Source organism: Mus musculus, chromosome 8, assembly GCF_000001635.26.
Source record: "Mus musculus strain C57BL/6J chromosome 8, GRCm38.p6 C57BL/6J".
NCBI lineage: Eukaryota > Metazoa > Chordata > Mammalia > Rodentia > Muridae > Mus > Mus musculus.
Window position 1 is genome coordinate 94,857,182 of NC_000074.6, and position 22,598 is coordinate 94,879,779.

A 22,598-nucleotide genomic window follows, 5' to 3' on the forward strand; every position below is an offset into this window, starting at 1 on the left:
TCCAAGTCTTACATAAGAACAGCCAGTGCTCTTATCCCCAATGCCGTATCTCCAGCCCCGTATGTAAGTTTAACCAAGTCTCTATCGATCATTGCCTAATGCGTTATTTTTAGCAGTTATAAATAACGTTGGCATGAATGACCCTGTACATTTAATTTTTGTGCTGTATATCTTGGGGATTTCAAGAGTATAGGACCAATGCATTTTGGCGCCGGTGTGGTTAGAAAACACAGGCCAGGAGAGTTCCGGCCTCCGGTCAGCAGGTGGCGCTGCGCCCGCGACTAGCCGGAAGCGCCGATTGCCCCGCCGACAAACTGCTGGTGGCCGCGCAGGCGCGCTGTGCGGCTGGCGCGGGAGCCTGGCGGAGGGTCGCGATGCCGTACGCCAACCAGCCAACAGTGCGGATCACGGAACTCACCGAAGAGAACGTCAAGTTCATTATCGAGAACACGGACCTGGCGTAAGGCGGCGAGGGGAGAGGCGGGCGGGCGGCCGGGTCCTCGAGCTCCTGACCCCGGGGCTGTGGCTTCGGGGCCGCTCACACCGCCTGTCTTTCCTCCTGTAGGGTGGCCAATTCCATTCGGAGGGTCTTCATCGCAGAGGTGCCCATAATAGGTAAGCGACCGTCCCTGGGAGCCCGTGCCGCCCACCCTCCGCCCGGGGTGGGGGCTGAGAACACTGCGGTGCTGTACGCTGGGCTGGGGCAGCCTAGGCCCGCCTTGGTGCGTGCCTTGCTCAGCTGCGGGTTTCCCAGTACTGTTCGTCTACCCCAAAGCAACAGAAATCAAAACCAAGCACTGTTAAACAGCGGAGGGCTGCAGCCTCCTCATCCGGGCGGTGTAGATGCTAGGCGTCGTTAGCAGGTGATGCAGCGATTGCCGAAGTAGTGTAGATGATGCGCTTTTGCTTTGACGTCAGTGTTCGCTACTGGCTGGTGTCTTTTGAACATATATGCTGATTTTACAAAATCATGGGCTTCGTTATGTAGTTTGAAATCTACACACACAGAGTGTACCTGGTCTCTCCCATCCTTCCAGATAGTACCCTGCTATACTTTCTTGTCGTCTCCCCCTATCTTTTTGAAAACCTTTATTTACATATATGTGTCTATCTCTGGGCTCGAGTACCGGAGTTCATGTGTAGAGGTCAGAGTACAGCTTGTAGGAGGGATTCTCTTCTCCCACCATATGGGGCCCAGGATTGAACTCCTTAAGGCTTGACAACAAAAAGTATCTTGCACATCTTGCAGGCTCCGAACTTTCTCTTTATTAAAGAGAGAAAGAGAAAAAGAGAGAGATTCCACATGAGAGAAAGCATGTGTTATAAAGATTTTCTAATTTTGTTTGTTTGTTTGTTTTTCAAGACAGGGTTTCTCTGTGTAGCCCTGGCTGTCCTGGAACTCACTTTGTAGACCAGGCTGGCCTGGAACTCAGAAATCTGCCTGCCTCTGCCTCTGCCTCCCAAGAGCTGGGATTAAAGGCGTGCACCACCACTGCCCGGCTTAAGATTTTCTTTAACAAACAACATACTTTTGTTCCTTATTGTTGAAGTGTGTGTGTGTGTGTGTGTGTGTGTGTGAGAGAGAGACAGACAGACAGACAGACTTCGGTTTTTTGTTTTTTTAAATCCATCCTGGTGTCTTTTTAAAAATGAATTTCTTATTTCTGCTGCATATGTAAATCATGTACGTTTTCAGTTAGAGACAAGACATGAGCAAACATAACAAGGCAAAATATGACACCTTCAGGAGAATCTGACCAGTTTTATCGTTTGTTTGTTTGTTTGTTTTGAGAGAGGAAGGAGGCCAAAAGGGAGTGGAGCGTTTGTAAACATGGACACTCGAGGTTTTCTGAGATGGGGAATTCCCACCAGGGGTCGGGGAATGGGAATGGTGGAAGTAGATTAAGGGCATTCAATGGGCCCCAGAAGTAAATCATCAGGAAGCTTGGTCCTTGCTTGAGTTGAGGAAGCACTGCGGTGAAGGGCAGGTTGGGCCTATCCTCAGCTGGTCTTCCGGCCTCTTCCTGGCCTACATCAGCTCCTTGAGAACTGGGTTTCCAACACCACTGATTTCTGAACATTATTGTTTACATGCAGGTGTTTGCTGATGGGTGACTAGACACATGCTTAAGTGCAGCATCTGTATGCTACAGCCCCATTTGCCCAGCAGTGCCTGGGGGGGGATTGGGTTCTATTGTTAGTGGGCTTTCCCTGGTGAAGCTGTCCAGTGAACATCTACTGATGAGAGGAACACTGAAATTCCAAGTGGGCTATCTGGTTATATCACAAACGAGGTGTGGGCCCTGAAACTTGGGATGTTTTGCTGTTGTGATGTTTTCCCTGACTTTTAAGTTTTTAAAATTGTGTCTCTGTGTGTGGGTGTTTACCAGTGAATGCAGGGGCTGGAGGTGGCCAGGGGTCTCAGATGCCCCTGGAGTTGGAGTTACAGGGGTTGTGAGCTGCCTGACATGGGTGCCAGGAACCTCAGAACTGCGGAGCCATCCCTCCAGCCCATGGTGTCCAGATAGCTTTCGTTCTTGGGTTTGGGATTGGCACAGGTAGCAGATTTAAAGTAATCCTTAGATAAGTATTCAACTCCTTAAATATCCCAAAAAGCTCTAAGAGAGAGTATGTGCATGCATGTGTGGTGTATCACTAGCAAGGCCCATCCCCCACTGGGGCAGGAAGGTGTTATGTATGGCGTGTGGGATGCCTGAACCTGGAGCCATCACTTTGAAGTCACTTTGAGCCTCTTGCAGCCTGGTCAGGACACCTTCAACTTTGTAAGCTGAATTGATGCTTGCTTGCTTGCTTGCTTGCTTTTTTTTTTTTTTTTTTTTTTTTAATTTTTGTTTTTGTTTGGTTGGGTTTTGTTTGTTTGTTTTGTTTTTTGAGACAATGTTTCTCTGTGTAGCCCTGGCTGTCCTGGAACTCACTTTGTAGACCAGGCGCTGGCTCTGCTCCCTGAGCGCCGGGCAGAGTGGAGACAGTGCTGCTGCAGGTCTGTAGATGTGTCTGGTGACTAGTCCTCACTTACCCTGTTTTGTTGCTGCCTTTTCCAGCCATCGACTGGGTTCAGATTGACGCCAACTCCTCGGTCCTTCATGATGAATTCATCGCGCACAGGCTTGGTGAGTGCTGGTGTTGAGGTGGACCGGATCAAATGGGACGCTCCCTGTCCCCAGCCTGCGTGACCTCCTTGAGGCTCTTGTGATGGTTTGGCTGTTGGCTGTTCTGCAAAGCACTCTTCTGTGTCTTGCAGGTTTAATCCCCCTCACTAGTGATGACATTGTGGACAAGCTGCAGTACTCCCGGGTATGTGTGCTGGTGGGAAGACTGGGGCCACGGGGAGGGGCCGGGGGATTGTTCTCCCTGGAGTCTTCCGGGGTGTCTCCCTTCCAGTTGTTGTGGCTGATGGTGGAGATGATGTCTTAATAGTGTGGTCCTTGGTTCTGATGGAGCATCGGATTGCTCTCAGCACATCCAGGCGTCATCAGTGAGCCTCAAAAGGGAACACACGGGTGGGTGTGGTGGCGCACGCCTTTGATCCCAGAGCTTGGAAAGCAGAGGCAGGCGGCTCTGTGTGAGTTCCAGGACAGCCAGGGCTGTACAGAGAAACCCTGTCTCAAAACAACAAAAAGAGTCCGGGAAACATACCCACTTTTACGTACGTACAGGTCTGCCTCTGTGTCTGAGCAGGTGGGCTAAGGTGAAAAGAGGGCATCAGAGCCCCCGGAACTAGTTACAGGCAGTTGTGAGCTACTGGATTCAGGTTCTGGGAACTGAGCAGGAGGTACTTCTAACAGCTGAGCCATCTCTCCAGCCTCCATTTATTCTTTTCGGTTTTGTTTTCGTTTTTAAGAGAGTCTCACTATGTTGTTCTGGCTGGCCTTGAAGTGAAATCTGCCTGCTCTGCCTCCTGCATGCTGTGGTTATTAAAGGCATGTGTTCCCATGCCTGTCTGAGAAATGTTAATAAAACACCGTTTATTTTTTCCTCTGTAGTTAGTAGATGTTAATGCTTTACTACATTTGCCTGATTTTCCTCTAACCTTTTAGATAATAAGTTGCACGTGCTCTACCCTTCCCTTCTACATACTTGAGCGCATGTCTGTGCTGTAATCCTCTATGGCTAGGTAATCCCTCCCCAAATAATCTAAAACTTGAAAGGTGTTTCGGTTTTTTGGGGTGGTTTGTTTGTTTGTTTGTTTTCCTGTTTTTCCCTTCTTTGTATTTTCAGTTAATTGCCAAGCTGGTCTGCATAAACAGGACTATATAGTCCCATACAACCTTGGTCCCTTGAGATGACCTCTCTAGGCACTGCTATATTAGGAGTGGGCCCCCTAGTGGTCAGCTGTAGCAGTGAACATGGAAAGGAAGTGTAGTTAGTTATCCTGAGGTGAACCAGATGTCACAGCCCAGAAGGGCTGGGACCGTGGTCACCCCTTTTCACCAAGAAGAATCTGGAAAGAGCTGGATAGGAGAAGCAGAGAGTCCAGTCTCCTCATCCTAGCTGTCCTCCTGCCTCAGGACTGCACATGTGAAGAGTTCTGCCCTGAGTGTTCTGTGGAGTTCACTCTCGATGTGAGGTGCAATGAAGACCAGACGCGCCATGTCACCTCCCGAGATCTCATCTCCAACAGCCCCCGGGTTATTCCGGTTAGTGTCTTTGCCCTTCTCTGCCTGCCTCCAAGTGGGACAGATTGGAGTGGGTCTTTATGAGGCAGATGCTAACCTACCCTGTGACCATCTACGTTAACTGCCACCTAGACGTGCTGGTCCTGAGTTCCTGAACAGAGCAGTATTAGTGCCATGTGCCCTATGTTGTTCAAAGACCCCATTAAAGGCCTCTGGGTTCTTTGGACAGCTCTGCCATCTCCTTCTTCTTCTCAGCCTCCTTTCCCCGGATTGACGGATTATAGGCTGCATTTGCTGAGAGACAGTTGCCAGAGGTGACTGAGAGGTGAGAGGCTAATGCATACTTGTTTGGGCTTCCTACAGGTGACATCTCGGAACCGGGATAACGACCCTAATGACTATGTGGAGCAGGATGGTAAGGGGGTGGGGCGGGGGGGTGAATGGGGGTGAGGGGGTGGGGCAGGGTGGTGAGGGGGTTGGGCAAGGGTGGTGAGGGGGTGGGGTAGCATGATAAGAGGTGGGGCAGTCAAGCGGGTGGCCAGAAGATGCAGAGGTCAGATGTGCCCCTTTGAGTTGCCTGGTATCTTTCATTCATCTTTGGACCCTTTGCCAAGATGTGGATTGTCTTCATGCAGTACTACAGGTCACAAGTTGGAGAACTTGCCTCTTTTTGTTCTGGCTCACTCTCACCTCTCCCTGCAGACATCCTTATTGTCAAGCTGAGGAAGGGGCAGGAGCTGAGACTTCGAGCCTATGCCAAGAAGGGCTTTGGCAAGGAACATGCCAAGTGGAACCCTACTGCGGGGGTAGCTTTTGAATACGATCCAGACAACGCACTTAGGCATACAGTGTATCCCAAGCCTGAGGAATGGTATGTTCCTGGGGGGAAGGGGAAGCAGCAGTGGCTGTAGTGAGCGATAGGTGGGTAGTGCTCTGAGAGCCTTGCTACAAGCAGAAGTAGCCCCTGTGCCTCACCTGTGCTTGCCCTCAGGCCCAAGAGTGAGTATTCCGAGCTGGATGAGGATGAGTCGCAGGCTCCCTACGACCCCAACGGCAAGCCAGAGAGGTAAGACCCCAGGCCTGCTTGCGACTGTAATTGTAAATAGAGGTGTGGGAGGCTGTTAGGCAGTCACACACCCAAGCTCACCACACCCCACCCCATCCCCCACCCTGTGATAGAAGAGCTAACTGCCAAACTCACATACACATCTTGAGTTGGTCTTCCTTCCTCTCCGGTCACTGTGAGGAAAGGGGCCTTATTAACCCCTGCTGTTTCTGGCCTTCCTGTTTGGGCTCAGGCCAGAGCAAGACTGACCATAGCCCTCCCCTGAAGTGCTGAAGGGCTGTAGCCAGCATCGTGTTTGGTTTTTCCTGCTGTCTCTGGTGTAGAAATGCACATAGAGTCATCTTAGGGTTTGTACAGCAGTGCTCTTTAGAAGTAGCTGGAGCTTCCTCGGGGAGCTGTGAAGTGGATCTGGACCATTGCGCATAAGGAGTCTCAGGAAAAGGGAAGACCCTGTCCTGAGCTCAGGGCCTCATAGGAATGGAATCAAGTCTCAGAGGACAGAAGGGAAGTCTGCCCGAAGCCGGAGCTTTGCCTCACGAGAGCTCTCACCCCACTCTCGTCTCTCAGGTTTTACTACAATGTGGAGTCGTGTGGCTCACTGCGCCCTGAAACCATTGTCCTCTCAGCCCTGTCGGGGCTAAAGAAGAAGCTGAGTGATTTACAGACTCAGTTAAGCCATGAGATCCAGAGTGACGTGCTCACCATAAACTAGCCACGGCTCGCCTGCCTCCGAAGACTAGGTTCACGGTGGCTGGACTTCAGGCCTCGGGAGCCCTTGTAGTTTCTGGGCTATGCACTGCACAGTCTGCCCCCTGGAAGGCCATCGGGGAGATGGCCAGGGTCCCACTGGTGTTAGACATGGCGGGTTTTATTAAGCGTTGAGCATCCCGGGCCCTACTGTAGTGGTTTTCAGGCAGCATGGGGGGAAACACACACCAGCACGGAAAAGAAGGAATATTTATTGATCAACAGTAGTTGTCTTTTTAAAAGTTTTTATTTTTGGCAATAAAGAGCACAACATAATCTCCTTCATGCGTCATCGTGCCACTAACTGAGCCAGTTTTGCCTCCCTCCCAAAGGGTTGGGCCCATTTCTTGTACAAACTAGCTGACCTCTGGGTGGTCATTTCCTGGGTCACAGAGTTGGGCTGGCTGTGCCACCTCCCTGGCTCTAGGGCACCCCCTGGGAGGGGCCCCTTATCATTCTGCCACACATGTGAACAGTGGTTATTTACAAGGTCTGTTCCCACAAATCAGAACCCTAAAGTATTAAAAAACAGAAACACGCAACAAAAGGTTTGATGTGAATAGAAAGATAGCCCTTCTGCACGGTAGTCAATAAATACCAGCACTAGAAAATCAATTGCTTTAATTGCATTTCAGCAGGGAGCCTCAGCACCGTGTGGGGAGATAGGAAAGTCTTAGTTTTGGAATCTGGCCTGGGGTGGCTGGCCTGGGCAAGGGACTCCCCCTGCTGGAGCTTTATACCCCTGGTCAGTGAAGGAGAGCAGCAAGGTGCTCCCCACAGCAGTCCTGCTGCAGTCCTCCCTCCGGGCTGGCCCCAACTGTCCTCTGCTGCCGAGGTAACGGGAGCCCTGCCCAAAGACATCTTCAGCCTACTGAGCAGGAAGGGGCCAGTGCAGAAAGTGCATTTAAAAACCAGATGCCGCCTCTGCTAAACACTCCCAAGTGCAAGGCTGCCACACGGTACAGTGAAGTTTAGGACTCTTCCTGTGTCACTGTAGGCCCAGAGGACAGAGCTACCTGCTGTCCTGGCCCTTGGGCTTCTGAGGAAGAGCCAGCAGACAGCACCAGTCTGATTGTCCCCCTCCTCTGACCCTGGCAGCTCAGGCCATCTTGGCAGCAGGAGAGTTGTATCACTGAGGACAGGCACTGCCACCCTCATACTCAAAAACAGCCTTGACCATGCCTGGTCGTGGAATTAAAAATGGGTATGTGTTGGTGGGGAGGGATAGAGGGAAGCCTCGTTTATACAGTATATGTTATAAGCCATATATATTAAAACCATTAACAGTGTATAGTCCCACGGTGGCTCTTAGCCCCTCATGCTCAGGTGGTGTGGCCAGCCATGTGCTGAGGTCCAGCCTCACCCTTGAGGGCAAGGAGGGATAGCTTGCTCTCCTCTGGCTCTTGGCCACCAGCTCCTCGAGGCTGTCCATGGGCTGCGACAGTGAGCCTTTCAACAGGTGGCCCGGCAAATCATGAGTTCTCTCCAGTCTGGCTGTCACTGGGCAGGGGTCTTGGCCTCACTGCTATCCTCCTGACTGGGCTTTGGCTTAAGCAAGATGAACCTGTTCAGGAGGTCTGTTTCCGAGCTGGCCTGGGCTGCCCCATAACTTTCCCCTGTGGACAGAGATGCAGGCTCAGAATCTGAATCCAAGACCAAAGGCCATTGCCCAGGAAGCCTCCATGGGGACAGGCTCCAATGACGACTCACCATAGCTGGAGGCTTCAGCAATGTTCTGAGAACCTGTGATATGGTGCCAGTACGCGCTGCGGGGCAGCATGGCCGTGGGTGTGCAGGGATAGGAGTAGTGCTCGGTGCCCTTGTTCAGCAGCTGTGACACAAAGGAGAGGTCCCATCTGTGAGTTCTGGGGACACTGCCGCCAGCCCAAGGTCCTTCCTGCCTGACTCACCAGCAAACATGCTGGTGGAGACTTAGCTAGCACATCTGCTCCACCTCCCAGTGCCCTGGGGCAACAGCCACTGCCTCACCCTCACATTCTTCTCCATCTCCAGCAGGACCCGCTTGTGCTGCTCGGCGATGGCCAGGGTGGCACTGTGAACCCGCTGGTAAATCTGCTCCCCCTCCTGTGTCTGAAAGGTATAGAGCCCTTCCCCAGCGTCACACATCCTAAGGACACAGGGAGCAAGGAAGGCAAGGTGTTAGGAATTCCACTTGTGTTTGTTGTTTGTGTGTGTGTATATGTGTGTGTGTGTGTGTGTGCGAGCATGAGCGCATGCAAGTTCTAAATGCCAGCTGTGGGTGTACAAGGTCTTCAGGGAGAGGGTGGCCATGGTCTGGGGAATTGGCCACAGTGCACAGGCTGAGCAGTAGTTACCACGTACCCCGTGGAGGTTTGAAAGCTTCACGGCAATTATTCATTTAGAGGAACCTAAAGCATCCAGGAAAATAGTCACTCAGCCAAGGTTATACAGAGAGTAGTGTGGAGCTGAAGCCTAATAAGCAGGCTGGTGGAATCCCAGCAAGGGCCTTCCCTAGCTACACCATCATCCTGTCAGGCTAGGCACTTTTTTACCCTCCTATAGGAAACTGGTACTAAGGCCACAAAGAAAGTGTCACTGCTGGCAGGGACTGAGCCAGGGAGCTGGGCTTTGGCATACAGCTTCGCTTGACCTGCCTGTTACAAGCTAATTACTTCTGGCTTTGAGTTCCTCAAATGTAAAACTGAAGCATTATATACCACCACCACCACCACCACCACCCCCGGGGGTGGCAATCTGATGAATGAATGTGCCTGATACCATGCAGAGAGAGCAGTCTCCATAATGGCCATAGCGAGCCAGGATGGTAAGAAAGAGGGTACTACCTGCCCGCCTCAAAGGTAAAGCGCGTAGCATCTCGGCCATAACGGCGCAAAGAGCAGAGGGGCCACGAGACGAGCTTCACGCGGGGGTTGTGTATGTCCCAGAGGTAGATGTTCTCGTGAGTGATCTGCAGCTTGCACTCCCCATACACGTCCAGGTTGGGGCAGGGTAACAGGAAGACGTTGAAGCGATCTGTGGCAGCAGTAGATAACAGCTGAGCTAATGGGGGTGGAGGGGGAGTTGGGGGAGTCCACCTTCCCCCTCCCCACTTTGAGACCCAGCCCCAGCCTCACCTGTCTGCTCACACTGTACTCCTGGAGCCAGGAGGTCAGGCTCTCCCAGGCTGATGTCATTGAGCCGTGATCCCAGACATTCCACGGACAGTGTCTTGTACCACTCTTCTGCCTCCAGCTCTAGAAAAAAATAGCACTTCATAGTTCTGCCAGCTCAGAGGCCCCAGCAGCCCACCTAATCTGCCCTGGGTTGACTCATTGCACCATGCAGGAAGGCCTTGCTGCCTGCCTTGCCCACCTCTGTCTGCGACCTACTCCACTAAGGGCACAGCTCTCCCACTCTTTCTGCAAGGGTTGGCCTTGCTCTGGTACTCACTGCCTAGACCACTGACTGACCAGCCCGAGGAGAGCAGATGGAGCCTGCAGTCCTGGGGCCTTACCTGAGTCACAAGTGAAGGTGCGAGCGGAGTCGTCTGTGAATATGATGGCCACCGCCTGCCTCTTGGTCTCCTTGGGGAGCCGTGTGACACACTTGACGTTGCTAATCTCAGTCACCTGGAAAGATATCCCAAGAGATTTAGCCAGGCCGGGGCACTTCACCTTACCTCCTTAGCTGGGTTCCCCAGGAAGGTACTCTCAGACCTCAGGACTCAGCAAGTCATCTTTGCTCACAGGTTGGGGGATCTAGGACCCAGGCCCCTAACCTTGGGGCAGCCTCGGAGGCACACGGACTTCTCATCAGGATACTTCTCCAGCCGCTGGGGCCCCTTGCTGGAAGATTTCCGGAACACCAGCCAGCACCTCCGGTAAATCTGTGGGTCAAGAAGCTAATGATCGGATTGTTGCTGGACCGTGATCCCCAACAATGCTGCCCTGAAGTTACCCCAGCCTCCTGAGGGAGCAATACTACACCCTTCCCTGGATCCTAGCTTAGAGAAAACCTTAGGATGGTAGGGTAGCTACAGGATAGCAGCCAACAGAGGGGCAGCCCTAACCAAATGGCCAAGGTGAGTGTTGATGTTCATCTCTATCGGGCTGTTCTATGATGCTCTGTGTAATGGAAGGAACATTTGTGGAATGCTTCCTATCCATGTGTGGGGAGCTGGCACTATTCAGTGTCAGGGTCACTCCTGAAGGCAGTCGCATTGCCACCTCCATTTCAGAGACTAGTGGACTATGAAGAAGGCAAGTAGGAAGGACCCAACAAGCGCTAGGTCTGGTGTGAAGACAGGATTTCCAGAGACACACCCATTACTATAGGACAGACCACTATGGCCATACTTGACGTCTCCCAGAGACAAAAGGTAGCCCCTTGCACTCAGCCAGTCTCTGCCTCATCCTTGCCCTGTTCTTGGGCCCGGGCAAGGCTCTGGTGTGAGGGGAATCACTCTTGCCCCCCAAGGATTTCCCTCAGCACTTAACAGTGTGCCACAGGGGTTCCCATGGGGACCAGAGGCCCACAGAAGCTAAGGGGGCAGAGCTATGAGCCAGCTGTGCCTCCACAGCATGGTACCTTCCTTATGTGGTATCTTGCCTGTCCCAACCACTAAGTACCCTGTGCTCTATGCCCGCTGAGATTCTCCAGAGCTTCATAAACTCCTATAGAGGTGACTCTTCTCCAGAGACAAACTGGCCTACTGGACACCATGAAAAGCTGTCCCAGCACCTCCATAAACTGCCCATCTGACCTCTTGCAGAGCCTCTCATTCCTACCTCAAGGCTCTCTTGGATTTACCAGCTCCTGCCAGCAGGCTTCAAGCCTGGCAGACCTGTTTCCCAGACATCCCTGTGCCATTGTCAAATGCAAACAGGAGAGAGTCCTAAAGAGGGCCTGGGCTGAGCAGAGGAAGGAAGAAAGCCGCTGGGCCATAGTCACTGGCCAGCCCAGCTACCTTCTCTGTGTATGGCAAAGGTGCACTGGGCCACAGTCCCAAAGGGCTGGCAGTCATCTCAGCTACTTCTCTACCTGTGCCAAAGGTGCACCAGGCCCCTAGCAAGCAGATCACAGAACAAGATGGACCTAGACAGTCCTTGTCCCTGGAACTCCCTAGAGTTGGGTTACATGTAGCTCCTGTCTGGGACCCTGGGAGGCATGTCTGCCCCTGCACCTCTGCCCCTAGCACAGCCCTGATCTGTCCACATGAGCCTTTTTAAAGCAGAGACCGCGTGTACCATATTTTCATACCCTTTGCTAATACCAGCTAGCAATTACCGACAGCTATGCATATGAGTGCATGAAGGACAGGGTGGACAGACAGATGGATGAATGGGTAGATCACTGGGTGAGAGCTGCCCAAGCACCCCACCCCACCCCACCCGGCAGCAACACAGGAGGCCTGGGGGCCTGAGCACCCTGGTTGCCTGGTTACAGGAGACACACTCACACAACCCCAGGGAGCCATGCACTCAAGAGCTCTCCTCAGTTCTCACAGGTCTTTGATCAGCTCTTCCTAAGTACTCTGCCAGGCTCTGCTGAGGGAGGCGGGGAGGCCCTGGCAGGTAGGAAGGGAGGGTAGGCGCCATCCCATTTCCATTCCATTCAGCACACCCCCACCCCTGATCCCTGGAGACTGAGATAAGACACTGCCTGGGGCAACTGCCAAGCCTAGCCCCTCACAAGCCTGCACAGTAAGCTCAGGTCTGTGGAGAGTAGAATTCCCTGGACACAGTGGATACCAATCTGGGCCAGGCCACACCCCACCCCACCTGCCAGTTCTTCCCCTGGTCTGTCCACTTCTCTACTTGGGGTCTGGGAATCCTCCTGTAACAGGTCTGACACGGACCGCACAGGACTGTCCTGTTGCCAGCGCTTTCCTGGTAAGCCCTGCCCTGGCCAGAGCTCGGCTGGCCCCTGCGGACTTGCTGGATCTAAGCATAAGGGATGGCAGCAGGAATGAGGTCCCCATTCCCAAGGCCTCTTTGCCTGACCTTAGCCTTGCTCTTTGTTCTGTCTTGGAAAGAACAGAGTCTCTATAGGCTTGGGCCAGTGAGACTCTGAACATACCCAGCAGCCCTGCCTGCCTCCATCCACTGATGGCCCAGCTGAGAGCAGTGGACTGCTGGCCCTTGCCTGGACACAAGATGGCTCAAGAAGAGCCCCAGAACCCCAGGAGGAACAAGAATCACCCCCACTCTAAGGTGGCCCTGAGTAAGACAAGTGGCCCGTGGGCATCTGTCACCCTTAGGCTAGCCCAGCTTTAAACCCAACCCATCAAGGTAGCAGGGAGGGATCAGAGACTTGAGTCACCTGTCACCAAGGCTTGCTTTCCTGCTGAGAAGAGCCCCTCAGTGGAGGTAGGGGACAGCAGGGGATCAGAGGCTTCAAAGGGAGCCTGGAGCCCTACTCATGCCCCTGGGGATGTTTCCTCCTCTGGAAACCAGGATGGGGTAGAGAGAAGGGGTATGTGCCCTTCCAAGCCCCAACTCAGGGCCACCAACAACAACTCCAAGGAAAGCAGCCTGTCCCAGAGCAAGGGCCGTGGTGCCACCCACACATGGGGGAAGTGACAGCACCCCTCAGCCTCTCTGGCCTCAGCCCCTGATGTCCCTACCCCTACCTTGCAATGAGCCACTCTCCTTCCCAAACAATTCTTTAGCACCCAAAGCAACCAACCGCCTAAAATATGATGAGGGCAGGCTCTAAACACATTGAGACACGGGTGTGTGGCAGGGCGGGCAGGCAGGCTGGTGGAGGTGGGGAGGGTCACTTTAAAGAAAAGAGGACAGAAGAGGTGGGGAGCAAGGCAAGGGAGGGAGGGAAAGGGAGTGGGGATCAAGGGGAGGAGGCCCGGGAGCCAAAGCTGCTCTCCTCTCTTGACAGCCTCACTCTCCAGTCACTCCCGCTACCCGGTGGTGGCTGCCACCTCTGCTGCTGCCAGTGCCTCTGCCGCTGTGGCCACAACTTCAACAATAGCGGGGATGCCTCTGCCAGCCTGTCAGCTACCACTACTGGTCCAGTGGCCGGGATGCCAGCCAGCCCAGCTGGGGCGAGAGATGCAGTAGACGGAGGCTGGCTAGCCACATGCCAGCCAGCCAGTGTTGAGAAGCCTCAAACCACAGTCACACAGTACCCAGTGCTGGCGGGCGGGCAGCATGTCCCCACACACCATGCCTCCAGACCTGTCCGTCCTCAGGACTGTTTATTGACCAGGGCCCCTGCCAGGGTGGCTCACCCCGAGCTTCCTGCTCTTCATCTTCACATAGCCTTGCTTGACGATGTCGTTGAAATTGGTCGCCATGGTTGCCCCGCTGTCTTTGGGGTGCCGGCCGGGCTGAGTCCGGGAGGGGTGCCCAGGTGGCTTGGTGTCCCCCGATCACCTGTTTAAGACACTCCTCACCTCCCCCGCCTCAGCATTGTTCTAGCAGATCCTTCGCCCAGCTCCTGCCAGAAACCCAAATGACAGGGAGATTAGAGCCAGTGACATCTTTCTCTCCCCCTAGCTGTCTCCTTCTTTTTTTCCTTCCTCTTCCCACACTCCTCCCTCCCTCTGCCTGCCCGCCCTTCCTCCTTCTCTTCCTCCCCACCCCAGGACGGCAGAACCATTCAGGAAAAAGCGAGGTGGAGGCAGAGCAGAAAAATGGTCCAGCCCAGTCCCCTCCCTCAAGGCTGGGGCTGGCAGTTAACCCCTTCCTGGGATGGCTGCCTCCCGTTCTGCTTGCTGTGGAGGTGAAGGCAAAAGAAGGGAAGGAAGGAGGCGGTGGGGTTTTGGAGGAGCCTGGCCCCTCAGCTTGGTGGCAACTGGCCAGCCTCTTACAACTTCAGGGCAGACTTAGAGCAACTTGCCAGAGCACACACCCCCTCCTGAGGACTTCCAGGAAATGGTGAGGCGGGTGTGTGTGTGTGTGTGTGTGTGTGTGTGTGTGTGTGTGTGTGTGTCAAGAGATGGCCCAGGGTTCTGTACCTACAAAAGCCTACACTTCCATCCCACCACACTATACCTGGTTCTCTCCAGCCTGATGAGGCTGTGAGTCACCAGCTCAAGCTATTCAGACCCTGATCCTGGCCCCTGGACTCTTGGGCAGCTCTTCTGGGGACTGGCGTTTCCTGGGCAGGAGGGCAGAGTCCAAGGGGTGAGGCCCTGGATAAGTCTGAGGAGTGTGTGGGACTGTGGGCTGTGGCCTCTGAGGAAGTAGACATTTACCCTGGCCTTGGAGCTGGAAGGAGCAGGCCAGTCTGAGGGTAGGGACAGGGTCCCAACAGGACACTTGATCTGGCCGAGCCAAGAAGAGGTATGTTCTGAGCACGGGCAGGCATTAATTATATAAAGGATGACCCAGGGAATGGGATGTAGCCTAAGCAATTCAGGAAACTTGGGAATAGCAGGAGAGAACTGGGCTCAGTTAACACAGACCCAGGCAATCTCAGCCATGGCTCAATCTGACACCTTCATTCTATACACTGGTAAAGAAAATACCCCAGAGAGAGTAAGCCACTAGGCTTAGGTCACAAAGCAAGCCCAGGACACAACCAAAGATGAATGAGAAGTTCCCCGTGTGGAACACAATCTTGTAGCCCCCTTTGGCTTCCTGCCACCACCTAAGCTTTCTCTGCCATGAAGCCGCAATAGTCAGGGTTGTGCTCCCCACAAGACTCCCCACATCTCCAGGATCCTTGGGTGGCAATGCAGTAGCATTTCTGGGGTCAGCTGGACATCTGTGCTGCCAGAATGGGGCCCTAGGGCAGGCACGCATCTCAGTCTGCCAGCAGCTTGGTATTAATTAATCTCCTAGAGGGCCTGTCTATTGAGTCCCTAACAAGGAACAGATGGGACTCCATTGGGCACAGGCAAACAAGAGGTGGGGCAGAGGGGTTACCTCTCTCTTCTATGTAGTGACAGTCCCCTCAGCCCTTCACATCCTCTATCCCAGCTCCCATGTCCAGGATGTTCCCACAGCAAGTGCTCTGCCTCTCCCAGGTCTAATTGTCACCAGTCCTGTCACACCTGGGCTCTGGCAGCCAAAGAGGGGTCAGTTTTTCCCAGCTCTGTCTCCACCACCTCCCTCTGGTGTTGTCTTGACCCCAGGACAAGCTCCCTCCTAAGATGACCAGCAAGCTGGCCACTGGCGGCTGGTCCAGTTTTCCAACCTGTCCCCAAGAAGTCGCCAGGCCCTGGGATCTTCTTAGGTAGCCCAGACAACAAGGAATACAGCTCTCACAGGCTGTGCAGTCCCTCAGTTTTGGGGGGGACATTAATTTTGGGGGGGAGTAGGGGAGGTTGGGGGATGGGGATATTTTTTGTTTTTTTTCTCCAAAGGATCCAGGTAGAATCCTGATGATATATACATGCAATCCCAACACTGGCAGTAGGGGTAGAAATTCAAGGCCAGTCTTTCTCCTTTAAATGAGGAGTGAAGCCAGGAGGTAGCTCCATTCTCCAGAGCCTCCTGCCCAGCCCAGGCCCCCATTACAAACCAGTCTCCATAAACCCGATGAGGCTACTTCTTACTGGCTCCATCAGCCATCTCCTCTGTACAACCCGTGGTGTTCCCAAGAACACCCAACACTAGAATCACTGAAAAGTAACGTCTATGGGACAGCCCAAGACCTGCCTTCTCTGGTCTCATTCAAGTTCCCAGTTAGGTTGTAGACGCAAATACTGACCCAGTCCCAAAATGGAGTGCAAAGAGGGTTGGAAAGAGAGAGCATCAAGAGAGGGATCCAGGGCTGGTAAGATGGCTCAGTGGGTAAGAGCACTGACTGTTCTTCCGAAGGTCCTGAGTTCAAATCCCAGCAACCACATGGTGGCTCACAATCACCTGTAATGAGATCTGAAGCCCTCTTCTGGTGTGTCTGAAGTCAGCTACAGTGTACTTACATATAATAAATAAATAAATCTTTGGGCCGGAGCAAGCAGAGACTGAGCAAGTGGAATTGACCAGAGTGAGCGGAGCGGGGCCAACAGGAGTGAGCAGAGGTCCTAAATTCAATTCCCAACAGCCACAAGAAGGCTCACAACCATCTGTCAGTTACAGTGTACTCACTTACATAAAATAAATAAATAAATCTTTTTAAAAAAGAGAGAGAGAGAAAGATCCATGGATTTAACAGGCAACAGGGACCCATGCCTTACCTGCACCCCCTACCAAGACTTAGTACAAGATTTTAAACAGAAAGTAATCCCCAATCTGCCCCAAGCCCCCCCTCGAAGGCTCAACAGCCAATAAGTAAGGGCAGGAAAAAAAAAAAAAAAACCCTACCTATCCATGGCCACTACTAGTCTCTCACAGAGGGACAGATCCCTCCAAATGTGTGGCACCCTCAGCTTTGGACATGAAGTCTTTGAGTACTGTATACTAAATGGGCGAGATGGGTTTCCAGTAGCCATTCTCATGGTTTTAGGGTTAAGCCTCCCACCCACCTCTCCTCTATCCTAGTAGTATCAATGTGGATGGCTATTCCTGGAGGGATAGTAGCTGCCTTAGTCCAAGCTACCACAAACAGCAAAACTGGACAACACACACTGCTGCCCTTCCCAGCCAGGGCAGCATCCTGTAGGGAGGATACAGGAGGCGTTCTAGAGCCCTCCCTACCCACCTGCCCCATAGGCTGCACTAAATGCTCCCTCCCAGAACCCTGCCTGGAGGCCTTGGCTCGAGAACAAACACCACAGAGCCTGAGTCCTGCCTGGCCAGGCTGCCCCACCCTTGACAGATCTGATCTTATCAGGGCTGCAAATCAGCCCTACCTGGACACTATCTCACCGTCCTCGGTCTGTTTTCACTTCACAGCAGAGATTTGATTGCAGGTGGGTTGTCTCCACCTTAACTACCAACTGCCCCATCCCTGTGTGGTTGCTGTCTGCGACCAGCAGGGGGCGCTTCCATAGATCCCTAAGCCCCAGAAGGTTTGGTCCAAGGAGAGCCAGCCACAAGTACTGAACCAGGCAGAGCGAACATGGGGGGGTCAGGACATCTGAACACTCATGGTCCCCAGCAATGTGGTCCAATGCCTCATACCACTGCTGTCTGTTCTCCCCTGGTACCCTGCCACCTCTCAGTACATAAAGCCTTCTCAGTAAAGTTCACTGCGCTTGCTTTTTCCTGCCTCTAACTAAACTCCCTCCCATGGTCTCAAGTATATTCCACTGCCTCATTTGGAGCTCCGCTGAAAATCTGCCTCCTCCTTCAGGCCCTCCTGACACCCTGGCCTTGCTAATTAGCTGTCTCTCAACATCCAGTGTTTCAGTCTGTCACATGTCACTATGAGATTTGATGTTCCCGGTTCCTTCATCTGTCACTTGGCCATGTAGGGACACCTACAATGACAGTTCCCAAGCCCCTTCTATCTAGCTATAGCTCCATCCCAGTGACCAGGACACTGATAAAGGACAGAGTGGATGCCAATCTAGGGAGGGACACTAATTATATCTAGCATTGTCCCCATCCTTTCAACACCATTATCAGCTCTGCTTCCAGAGAGTGTAAGCGGCAGCGGGCTCCCACTTCTCCACATCTCGGTGCCAACTGGCAAGACCAGCAAAGTCCAGGAGAACCAGCCGGGTCCGTGATCCACAGTTTGTTCAAAGCTGCCTCAGGGGACTTGTGCTGCTGCTGACACTGTCTGAGCCTGGCTAGGGGCCCCACCTTGGCTGGGGTTGTTGGATGAGGTCACATCCAGCCTGGTGCCCTGCCCAGGAATACCCAGCACCCAGGCACAGAGACTAGCAGCAGAGCGAGAGGGACACAGCTCCTGGGACCTACCTGGGATACCTACACAGCAGCCTGCATTTCTCCGAAAAGGGCCCTCAAAGAATGTGCAGGAAGCGCAGCCCCTGGAGGCTGTTGGAATGTGCTGGAGCTGACACCTGGCCCCTGGCTGCCCTGTCTTATCAAAGCCCTCCATCCAAGTGTCTGGCAATTGTTTTGCTCCCACCGCTCCACGCAGGCAGATTGCACAGAACTCCCGACTGCCCAAGGCTCCACTCCGGTCCTTATGCTGTGACAGATAGCTGTCTCCAAAAGAATGTGTACAGACTCCCAGAGCCAGAGGAGAAAGGTTTTAAGGCAGGAGGCTGCTAGCCCGGAGGACTGCAATGAATAGGAATGCCACTTGCAGGTCGGATAGGCAGTAAAAGGAAAGTGTCTCTTGGAATTTGGGGAGCAGGAAGGCGAGGAAGGCTGCTTCCGGGAAGAGGCTCAGGGAACCGGGGATCTGGGTTTCTCTGATGGGTTACATGGGGAATACAGGTGAGGTAAGACTCACACCTGCGCTTCCTAGAGATGGGAGCTGGTTGAGGACGGCTCAGGGAGTTTCAGGGTCTCGCTGGCTTCGAGAGGCGCGTCTGAGTCCTCCTTCCTTAAAGTAGGACGCTCCCATAGCTGGGAGAGCCCGCGGGCTCCGGAGGTGACCACAGGCGCCCCAGGATGAGAGTTGCGGGAGTCTCACGTCTCGGTGAGGCCTAGGGATCCCCCCCCCCCCCCGCGCTTCGTATTCCCCTATTTACCTAGGCGCCGAGGCCCGGGCCGGGGCGCTGGCTCCGCGGGACGCGGGGCGGGCTCATGCCCGCGTCTCGGCGCGGCCGGGAGGGGAAGGTAGGGTGGCGGCGCGCGGCTCTGGTTGTAAGCTAGAAGTGAAGCGCAGCCGCCAGCTCCGGATCCAGAGGAGACTCGGGAGGTAGCTGGTTCTGCTGATCCGCGACGCCACGCCCCTTGAGGCCACGCCCCGCGCCGCCCTGGCGCCGCGCCACGCCCCACCGCCACGCCCCCGCCCATCCCTGGCATCGTGCCACGCCCCTTCTCGGAGCCACGCCTCGTCCCGGAGTCCTGCCAAAGTCTTATTACTAGGACAGAAATTTCCGCCTGGCAGTCTAGCCCTCTGCTCACTTCTAGTACCCACCTCAGTCGCACCAGCTCCTCCCTGAGCTCTAAAACTCAAACCCACGTGGTCTTGCATCTGCTGGAGGCTGAACCCTATATCAACTCCCAGTCCTTGAACCTCACCTCCCAACATCAAGAGTCAGTACCCTGCTAGACATACACTTTGCTACCATCCAGTCCTGCTCAGTACCTGCCCCACTTCCCCAATCGCACACTCAGCTGCACTCTGTGAGAGATTAGCCTAATGCATGAAGGAATCAAGAACCCAGTACCCACGCATGTATATCCCCTGCCCCGTATCCTCCCAACCCTACCTCCCCACCCCCTCTGCCGGAACACTAGAGACTCAGCCTTGTCCAGCAAAGTAAAGGAGCCATTTTCTGTCCGCTTAAAATGTCCCAGGATTGTCACTAAAGTGTGTGTTAAGTGGAAGCCACGGGGCTATAGGACAGGAAATGGCTTTCTTCTTCCTGGATGCTAAACTGAACCTCCTGACCTTCCCATGACCTCCTGACCTTCCCATGCAGCTTCCAAACTTGACCCTCTGCTTTACTTCAAACAGCAGCTCATAAAGTCCTCAGCTCTCAAGCCCTCAGAGTGAACTGCTTTCATCCTGGGACACTGCTAGAGAAGCTGTATGGCCACAGAGAAAAAAAGAGAGTTTCAACAAAAAGAGGCCTCTTAGCCTGGCCTAGTAGTACTTGTCTATAATCCCATGCTGAGGCAGGAAGCTGATGAGTTCAAGGCCAGCCTTAGTGAGATCCTACTTAAGAAAGAAAGAAAAAGAGAGGGGGGGAGAAAGAAAGAAACAAAAAGAAAGAAAGAAAGAAAGAAAGAAAGAAAGAAAGAAAGAAAGAAAGAAAGAAAGAAAGAAGAAAAGAAAGAGAGAGAGAGAGGAGGGGGGAGGGAAGGAAGGAAGGAAGGAAGGAAGGAAGGAAGGAAGGAAGGAACCTTCTCTAGGTTCAATCCCCTGAACTGCAAATTAATTGTAATAATATAATGAAATTTAGAAGTATCATCTCTAAGTGGGATTCCTAAACTTCATTCTCTTTCAAAATTTTTACTCAATATCTACTTCTACCCACTGTGCTAATTCCCTTTTCTTTCTTTCTTTCTTTCTTTCTTTCTTTCTTTCTTTCTTTCTTTCTTTCTTTCTTCCTTCCTTCCTTCCTTCCTTCCTTTCTTTCTTTCTTTCTTTCTTTCTTTCTTTCTTCTTCTCCTCCTCTTCCTCTTTCTCCTCCTTTTTTTTTGACACAGGATTTCTCTAGCAGTCCTGGAACTGGATGTATAGACCAGGTTGGCCTTGACCTGCCTTCTTCTGCCTCCCAAGTGCCACCATACCCAAATTTGTATCTAATTTTTGGCTTTACACTTATAAATCTGTTTGTAGATCCACATGCGGGTGGATGGTCTGACACAGAGTCAATCTGAGTCCCTGATGTTTTCCTACCCTGAACGTTAGCAACTTGAAGTCACCATAGGGAGTTTCTATATCCGCAAAAGTGTCCCTCTGCCCCCTTCCTTTCTCTCCTCAGTAACCCTGGGGGACATCTTGGGGTTCCCCATTTCTACAGCTGGTCGAAGGTTTCACAGCTGGAATCATAAAAAGTGTAATCCCTGGTGGTTTTTCACTTGGTAACTTTTGTTAGTGGTGACTGAACCCAGGGCCTCTCAGATGGTAGGCAAGGGCTCTACCACTGAGCTACATCCCAGCCTTAGTTTTTACTTTCTATTTCAAGACAGGCTCTCAATACCCAGACTGGCCTTGAACTTACTGCGTAGTCCAGGCCAGCCTTAAATGTGTAATCCTGCCTCAGCCTCTGGAATAGCTGGATTTATCAGTTATGTGTCCAGAGAGAGCATCTTGCTCAGTTTAGTCAAGCCACAGCATGAATCCATAGCTGCTTTGGTGGTTGTATTGTATTGTATTCCAGCATTCTGCTGTATGGGTGTACCACCATCTGTTTATTCATGCACCATTCAAGGACATCTGGGTTGTCTCCAGGTTTTCTGCTATGGATGTTGTGAATAGGTTTCTGTGTAAACTCATGCCATCCTTCTTGGGTAAATGCTACAGACATAGTTCTGAGCTGTGTAATTACAGGTTGTCACTATTTATTTATTTATTTGTTTGTTTGTTTGGCTTTTTGAGACAGGGTTTCATTGTGAATCCTGGCTGTCCTGGAACTCACTCTTTTAGACTACTTTTTAATTGCCAATGCAATAGTTATATCCTTTAACCTTCCTAGCTGCAACAAAGGAGTAATTTATCCCATGCTCTCCAGCATTTGATTTCATCACTACCTTTTCAGTTTGGGGGGCTTTGTGACAATGAAAAGTTATATCTCATTGTGGTTTGTTGTTGACTTTTGAGAGTTCTTAACATATTGGAAGTACTGGACCTCTTTTGAATATGTGGTCTGCAAATATTTTCTCTGTTCTTTACCTCTTACCATATATGTAATGTATTCTCTTCCCTACTTTTTCTGTGTATGTGTGTGTGTTTATGTATATGAGTGACCTATCTTCACACGTACCCAAAGAGGGCATCAGATCCCATTACAGATGGTTGTGAGCCATCAGGTGGTTGTTGGGGATTGAACTCATGGCCTCTGGAAGAGCAGTCAGTGCCCTTAACTGCTGAGCCATCTCTACAGCCCCCTGTTTTGTTTTGGTTTTGGTTTTGGTTTTTTAAAGGATTTGGGTGGTGTGTGTGTGTGTGTGTGTGTGTGTGTGTGTGTGTGTGTGTGATTGTACGTGAATGGCACATGTGGGTAGATGCCTACGGAGGCCAGAAGAAGGTGTTGGATCCCTTGGAGTTGGAGTTATAGGTGGTGGTGAGTCACTCATTGAGCGTGGGAACCAAATTCAGGTCCTCTGGAGGAGCATTGAGAGCTCTTAACCACCGAGGTCTCTCAGCCTCATCCTTCCCTACTCTTCCCTTTCCTTCCTTTCTCCATCCCTCCCTCCCTCCTTCCTTTCCATCATTTCTGTGCAAGGAACCAAACTCAGGGAATGCGGTACCACTGAGCCACCTCCCAGTTCAACTGATACTCTTATAAAACAAAGCCATTTAAATTTTTATAAGGGGCATATTCATTTTTCCTTTTGAAGCCAGTCTAGAAAATGCATTTTCTTTTTATTTCACAAATTTCATAATTTTCGATTTTACATTTAGATCTCTGATCCTAAGGGAAGCATGGCAGCACGTGCCTAGGATTTCAGCATGGAGTAGGCCGACAGAGATGGATTACTATGACACCTTAGGCTACATAG

At 52.3% G+C, this 22,598-nt stretch overlaps 2 protein-coding genes across 4 annotated transcripts; one reads left to right on the plus strand and one right to left on the minus strand.

Annotated features, from left to right (window-relative positions):
- Nucleotides 1-268: 268 nt before the first annotated feature.
- Nucleotides 269-7,061, plus strand: Polr2c (polymerase (RNA) II (DNA directed) polypeptide C). Its single transcript, NM_009090.5, has 9 exons — nucleotides 269-460; nucleotides 566-615; nucleotides 3,063-3,131; nucleotides 3,263-3,315; nucleotides 4,530-4,658; nucleotides 5,001-5,052; nucleotides 5,340-5,508; nucleotides 5,629-5,703; nucleotides 6,271-7,061. Exons 1-9 carry the CDS (start codon nucleotides 375-377, stop codon nucleotides 6,413-6,415), a joined length of 828 nt encoding a protein of 275 aa, NP_033116.2. The 5' UTR covers nucleotides 269-374; the 3' UTR covers nucleotides 6,416-7,061.
- On the minus strand, nucleotides 6,647-19,131 carry Dok4 (docking protein 4). Of its 3 annotated transcripts, none has more exons than NM_053246.3 (9): nucleotides 18,950-19,131; nucleotides 13,679-13,887; nucleotides 10,211-10,318; nucleotides 9,947-10,061; nucleotides 9,567-9,686; nucleotides 9,276-9,465; nucleotides 8,440-8,578; nucleotides 8,161-8,281; nucleotides 6,647-8,066 (listed from the first exon to the last, which is right to left on the minus strand). In NM_053246.3, the coding sequence occupies exons 2-9, from the start codon at nucleotides 13,742-13,744 to the stop codon at nucleotides 7,948-7,950; spliced, it is 978 nt and encodes a 325-aa protein (NP_444476.1). In that variant the 5' UTR covers nucleotides 13,745-13,887; nucleotides 18,950-19,131; the 3' UTR covers nucleotides 6,647-7,947. The 3 variants fall into 3 exon arrangements, with proteins under 3 accessions (NP_444476.1, XP_006530642.1, XP_030099102.1); XM_006530579.4 differs by lacking the exon at nucleotides 18,950-19,131 and adding an exon at nucleotides 18,711-18,801; XM_030243242.1 differs by lacking the exon at nucleotides 18,950-19,131 and adding an exon at nucleotides 14,031-14,097.
- Nucleotides 19,132-22,598: the final 3,467 nt, after the last annotated feature.